At 46.1% G+C, this 6,666-nt stretch overlaps 2 protein-coding genes across 7 annotated transcripts in view; one reads left to right on the top strand and one right to left on the bottom strand.

The window, feature by feature from the left end:
• Positions 1-3,098, top strand: part of ppfia4 (PTPRF interacting protein alpha 4) — a 57,052-nt gene extending 53,954 nt beyond the window's left edge. For 4 of the 6 annotated variants that reach the window (XM_068595098.1, XM_068595097.1, XM_068595094.1 and 1 more), the window contains 4 exons: positions 353-421; positions 814-1,000; positions 1,155-1,252; positions 1,626-3,098. In XM_068595098.1, coding sequence (XP_068451199.1) covers positions 353-421; positions 814-1,000; positions 1,155-1,213 — 315 coding nt within the window. In that variant the 3' untranslated portion in view covers positions 1,214-1,252; positions 1,626-3,098. The remainder of the gene's footprint in view (positions 1-352; positions 422-813; positions 1,001-1,154; positions 1,253-1,625) is intronic. The other 2 variants (XM_068595100.1, XM_068595095.1) reach the window with 1 other exon arrangement.
• A 242-nt stretch (positions 3,099-3,340) lies between these two features.
• Positions 3,341-5,615, bottom strand: myog (myogenin). Its single transcript, XM_068595103.1, has 3 exons — positions 4,888-5,615; positions 4,242-4,338; positions 3,341-4,148 (listed from the first exon to the last, which is right to left on the bottom strand). The coding sequence occupies exons 1-3, from the start codon at positions 5,416-5,418 to the stop codon at positions 4,030-4,032; spliced, it is 747 nt and encodes a 248-aa protein (XP_068451204.1). The 5' UTR covers positions 5,419-5,615; the 3' UTR covers positions 3,341-4,029.
• Positions 5,616-6,666: the final 1,051 nt, after the last annotated feature.

Raw genomic sequence — 6,666 nt, 5'->3', positions numbered from 1 at the left:
GATATATTTTTCTGCGACTGTAGTTTGTGTGCAGTCAGCATTTCCTTCTACTCCAGGCCACATGCCGCCAACATTTACTCCTGCCTCAGATTCTCTATCAAATCAAAATCCTCTGTTGTTGAATTCACTTGACAATATTTCCCAGTCACAGACTTCAGAACAGATTACATGCCCACAGCTTCCTATTCACAGGTGAACACAACAATGACAATTCCTCCTGTTCATTGGAGGTATTTTAAGAGCTTTTGTTGATATTTTGCCATCAGCTCTTGTTCATTTCTGACCCAGGCTTTTTTTTTTAACACACAGCTTCACACCTGCTCACGGAGGTTGTTTTTTTTTTGTTTCGCAGGCCCGGCAGGTCCTGGAGAGGGAGTTCAACAACATATTAGCCCTGGGGACCGACCGCCGGCTAGAGGAGGTGACCATTCAAGCTGCTGCCTTGTCAAATACATATACACTACCGTTCAAAAGTGTGGGGTCACTTAGTAATGTCATCATTTTTCAAAAGAAAAGCACAGATTTTTTAAATGAATATAACACTAAATAAATCAGAAATACACTCTATAAAAAGACTATTATAGGTGGAAACGTCTGGTTTTTAATGAAATATCTACATTTGTGGGTTGCATTAAACTCTCAAAATGGCCAAAAAAAAAGAGAACTTTCATGTGAAACTCGCCATTCTGTTCTTGATCTTAGACATGAAGGATATTCCATCACAGAAGTTGCAAAGAAACTGAGTATATATGTACATATATAAATGAAAGGGGATGATTGTCTGAGCGGTTTTCTCATCTTCTGTCCTAGCAGACTGGGGATGACAAGACTTTTCGAAGATCTCCATCGTGGCGCAAGAGGTTTCGGGCCCGCGAGGGAGGGGTGGGGCTCGGCATGATGGCGGGCTCCATGGAAACGCTGCCTGCCGGTTTCCGCATGCCCTCCATGTCCATGCCGCCCTCCGTGAGTTTGATGCCCAAGAAGCAGCTCCAGCCTGAAGGTGTGTTACAACACTAACTCCTCTCGGCCCACGTATCATTTGTGTGTGCGTTTCTTCTGCGTGCCGCTCTCTGCTCATCCTGACTGACTAACACGCATGTTGTGTCTTCTCTGTCCTGCTGCGCTGAAACCCCTCCGTGTCGCGTCCGCTCAAGCTCCTCCCCCGGCGACCCCGAGACTCGATCCCTCGGCCGTACGGACCTACTCATGCTAACTCCTCTCTGCTTACTAACGGGAGCGCTAATGCTAACAGGTAAGCGAACAAAGGGCCTTTTAACCAGCATTGCCCAGCTGTGTGGCTTGAGGTGGGAATGTGCTACTAACATGACGGCATCAAGCGAATACATGGCAGATTTCATGCTCGTAGCCGGTGAAAACTGTTTTATTATCTTCTTCAGCAGCATTGTGTACAGCCTTATTGATATGATTGGACAGAATATACTTCTGCTATAATACTAAATAACCGCTCAGCCCTAGTTTTTGCTTCAATAAATCCACTACAAGTCAATAGGTGCAGGGTGGTTATGTATTTATTCCACCAATTTCACTCAGACATCTGCTTGTATTGCACAAAGTCTTTCGCTCACATCCCTCCTGACGCTCCTCAACCTTTTTCTCTCTTGCAGTGCATTCTCATTACCTATATGGACACATGCTTGCGGCCTTTTGAGAGTGATATGCCAAATCTGGAGACGGTCCTGGGTGCCACTGGGAGGGGAGGGGTCTCTCCCCCCTTCCCTCCTACTGTTGTTGCCCCGGCCCTCACCTCCCATCTTTCACCTCTCACATCTCCTTCGGACACGTGCAATACAGAGGCCAACCTCTTGACCTTTGAACTTTTAGGGAGTGCTCATTGGCTGCTCTCGCTGCTGTAAAAGGAGACTCATCCCTGTCTCTCTCCCAGTTTACCCCAGTGCTCCCAGTAGCCTTGTTGTGGTGTTGTGCTCCTGCTCCCTCCCCCCGGCCCCACCTCTTGTGGATTCTTGTCTGGTTCTAATCTCTCAACATGGCCAAGTCCAAACCAATCCTCCTGTGTCATCACGTCCTCGGCAACACAAAAGTCAGTCGCTGTAAACAAAACAGATTTATAGGGATGGTGAGACGTTGTTGATTTGGATTTGGAAATGGTGAATACTTGTATAAATGGCAGATCCCACTGCACATTTCCCCTCTACCGGTTATGCAAGGTATTACTCATTTATCATCTATGTACATAAAATGGATGACTTATGTTTTTTATAGAAATATTATATGTATATATATATACATATATATATATATCTATATATATATATGTGTATATATATATGTGTATATATGTGTGTGTATATATATACATATTCAAAATATATATGGAAAATAATATAATATCATTGCTGTATGAAAACCCAATGCCCTGTATTTGATAGTGACTGTTCTCTCTTTCTCTTTCTTTCTCTTTCTCTGTGTCGGACCTTTGTGTGTCTTTTGCTGTATGCTGTAAGTGTGTGAATCGTTAGTGGGAGGGTCTCACTAAGGAAGGGGTGCGTTTCTACAAGGACTCTTCACAGGTTCATGGGTCCAATTTCAGACTTTTCTCTTTGCCTCTTTCTTCTCCTGTTCTTTCCTTTTCCCTCCTATTCATCTTTTGACACTATGTAGCTGTTACCTCTCCTCTTTTCGCCTCTCTAGCCTTCAGTATGACACTATGTAGCCTAGAATAGAGAGAATCCTTTAATATGAAGTGCGTGTGCGTGTGCGTGCGTGTGCGTGTGTGTGCGTGTGTCTGCAAATTGTGTGGAGGAGTTGTGTGGGAAAGGCCGACCCCAGCCGTGTGACCATGACTTTTCTCTGTGGACGGGTAGTGTGAACACTAGTAGCTCCTCTCTGTTGAATCCTGACTTTCTCTCCAATCAAACTGTAAACTGCTGCTCAACATCAGCCAATGATAAACACACAAACTGCTCAATGTGACGGACTCTTCTAATCCTGTGCCGTCACCTCCCATTTAGTTGCCAGTGAGACGTGCCAGCAAGCAGTCAGTGCTCTTGGCTGACCAACTCCTCATCCAATGAGAACACAGCATATGAACCAGTAAAGTGCTGGATGGGTGTTTTTATTTTTTAAGGTGTCTAAAAGGTGTAATGTGCTATGTGGCAGCTATGAGTACTGTGTCTTTATTCCAGGTGTGAAACAATGCTGACAAATCAAGATTTTATTATTTGGCTATTTAACAAAAAAGTAATTGTATTTATGACACTATATAGACATAAGTAAAGCTGTTTTTTAAAGATTTTGGATGTTGTTTTCTTTTTTTTCAGTCAAGCACGATGACAAACGATGTATTGGAAATGGTCTTTATTGAAAGGTTTGGACAGGAAATATCACTTTTCAGAACATCTACAAATACACAACAATCTTACTTATAAAAGTCACAAATAAGTTAGCAAAAAATAAAAAATAAAATGGCAAAACCACTCTGTAGAAAAAGGGAACGTACAGTATTTACATCACTAGCATTCATAACCAGTTTAAATTAAGCAGATCTTGGTCAAAACTGCCATGGTACATATTGGCCCCACAAATTAACACACACAACAAAGTTCAGGGAAAGGTTTCGAAAAAGAGGTCAACTTAAATTAGGTAAGGAGAAAAACCGGGCTCCGTCGTTCCTTTTCGGCTCCATCAGACAGAAAGCAAACCAAACAGATCCATTCTAGTAACTATGTGTTGGGTTCATGCAGTAAAGTCCTTGAATCTCTACTTTCGACTAACCTCCTGTAGCTCTGACGGCCGGGTCTGGACCGAGGGTAAGGCAGGAAATAAAGGGAATAAGGCCTCATTGTGAACAGGAGGAATTCAGTTTGGCTAGCATTGATCAGCAGAGTTACAATTAAAAATACTATTTAGCATAAGACACTCAGATCAGCAGAACTGAAAAAATAAATTAAATTGGACCGGTTATCAACCTGCTTTGCCAATTGTCATTCTCGTTTGTTTGTTTTTTTTGTCTGTGGCTCTATGCACCTCTGAATCCGCTCTGTGGAGGCTCTATTTGGAAATGTCCACGGGAAAGGCCGCGGGTCCGCCTGCGGCGCTGATGCCGTCCACGATGGAGGCCAGGGCGCGCATGTTCCCCTGCTCTGGAGAGTCGGCAGCGCTCAGGAGATCTGCAAAGACGCCGAAGCAACACATTCGTTGAGTGAGGGGTACTCGGATCGGCTTGTGCCGTCCAATAAAAACTGCGCGTGAAGTGTACTCACCCTCGCTGCTGTAGCTCTGCGTGCACTGCTCCGGGGTGCTGCTCCACTCGGGGCTACTGCAGCAGGTGCTGCCTGAACTGGGCTCGCTTGACGACACCTGTTAGCGTGGAGACGCACACACGCAGAAGCTGCTGTCAGTCACTCCGGTTATGACACGGCACACACCAAAGACACAGCGCAAACACACACCACCCTCCTAATGCATCCTCTAACGGTCCTGAGAGGGAAATGAACATGGTGCGAGCAAGATTTTTCAATCCAAAAATTCAGCCGAATGATCATCCTGGGACTGATATATGTTGGCAGCTGTCTCATCAGTTTGTCATCACTGTCTCTTTAAACCGTCAAGTACACAAAAAGCTTCCTGTAGTCTGACAATTACGACTGAACACTGGATTATAATCTTAAAAACAACATGAAAACTTCGCCACAATTGTGAAGCATGCATGAACTGATGTTCCTCAAAGTCGCACGTTGTCAAGAACATTTTAACTTTGCCTTGTCGTCTCGCCTTGTCGTCTATGTCTTCCTCTACTTTCATTGACACTTTGTCAAAACATCTTCAACCTCTTCATGTTATGTCCTTGTCTGTTATTCTCAGTCATGAACCTTCTGCTTTTAATCATTCCTCCTCCGTCCTACTCACTCTGGGTTGGGCCGCGCTGGGTCGGTAGTGCAGTCCCTGCTGTCCCGTCTCAGTGTCCTGCTGGTTGAGGGAAGACACCAGGGCCTGCAGCCTCTCGATATACTGGATGGCGCTCCGCAAGATCTCAACCTTGGGCAGTCTCTGGTTAGGGTTCATCAGGGTGCTCCTCTTCAGAGCGTCGAAGGCTTCGTTCACCTTCTTCAGACGCCTCTTTTCCCTCATTGTGGCCGCTCTCCGGCGGTCCATGGTGACCGTCTTCCTTTTGCACAGCTTGCAGGCCCAGGGCAGGCACTGACCCGGGCAGTGGGGCTCGGAGTGAGGTGACAGGCTGGACGGTGAGGCTTTGTCCTCGGTTGCCGTCAACCCAACTCCAACGCCCCCAGACAGACTCCCACACAAGCCCATCATGGAGTTCCTATCCTGGTAGGTGGATTGGTCGTACCCGGGCAAACGAGAGGGGAAGTAGCTGTCCCCTCCCTCGTAGAAGCGCTGGTCAGGGAAGAAGTAAGGGTTGGTCTCAAAAAGCTCCATACCGCACAACGCTGTGGTCTGAAGAGGACAAAGATTCCCGTTTCTCCCCCTGGATCTGCTCTACTGTATGTGATGTTCGGCCTTGCGCCCGGACCGTGTGTGTGTCTTAGTGTGCGTAAGTGTGCCTGTGTTCGTCCCCAAAGTTTGTGATGAGTGCAAGACGTGTGGAGAACAACTGGTGTGGAGCAACTGTAGGCTGGCATTTAAACCCCTCTGCCTGCTGCAGGATCACAGGGTTAAATTTAGCACGAGCCCCCAGAAACCTGACACGACGTTTAGCTGTTGCTGCACATCTACACTTCACATCTCTGTTGGGCCCTGCTCTCTAGGGCTTTAAGACCTGTGTGCGTGTGTGTATGTGTGTGTGTGTGTGTATGTGTGTGTGTGTGTGTGTGTGTGTATTTGCCCTTGTGTTGGTTTGTGTGCTCTTGTGTGTCTTAAGAGCCAGGATATGATCAAGTTGCTGTGGAAATGGTGGTTATACCTTGGATCAAAGATGTCTGTCTAAATGAGCTAATCCCAGACTTGCGCCTCCTCCATGACACCTTACATGAAGGGAGTGGAGGATGGGGCAGTAGTGACAGTCTGGAGACAGCTGTCACTTCCACCAGGAGCCAATGATAAGTAGCGACAAAGTTTGTTTGATTCCTAGTTCTGGACGAGAAGGAAATGAGGCCAGAGATTGTTGTTTACTTCAAACTAGGTCACACATTCTGTTGTGACTGAGAGTTCAGCGTGATCAACTAGGTCGACACTAAATATGTAAAAGCTTCAGCGGCGTAGAAGCTCATGCCATTGCTGGGTCTTGGTTTTATGTAACCACATTCATATCTACTGACTTTCAAAAGGTATCCCACAGGCTGATGCAAATGACCTTCTGAGCCACAGAGGACTCAGAGTCAGACAGGTTTGTGCAGGACTGGATGGAGTATAGCGCAGTGAGTCGAGAACCAAGTTATTCTCAGAGATCGAGGGACAACAATCAGATGAACGAGCCTTCTTCGTTGTCTTGACCTCTTCCAGTAAGTCGCAGTGTTAGCTTTGCCTCCCGGTGTTAATCCTTTCAGGACATGGCTCACCTGACAGCTCACCAGCTAATTCAGATTTCCGCTAACAAACCAGCCAAAACACACACATTTATGACAGCGGGGAAGTGGCCTGGAATGACTGACACAGATGTGTTACATTACTGTGTGATACTACTAGAGTTTTATCACAGTAATACACAGACCTGACAGGACAGGGAGG

This window comes from Clinocottus analis, unplaced genomic scaffold, assembly GCF_023055335.1.
Source record: "Clinocottus analis isolate CAN_PGR_092001 unplaced genomic scaffold, fCliAna1.0.p SCAF_3, whole genome shotgun sequence".
Lineage (NCBI taxonomy): Eukaryota > Metazoa > Chordata > Actinopteri > Perciformes > Cottidae > Clinocottus > Clinocottus analis.
The sequence above is the reverse complement of the archived record's forward strand: the minus strand, read 5'-3'. Positions and strand labels throughout refer to the sequence as shown.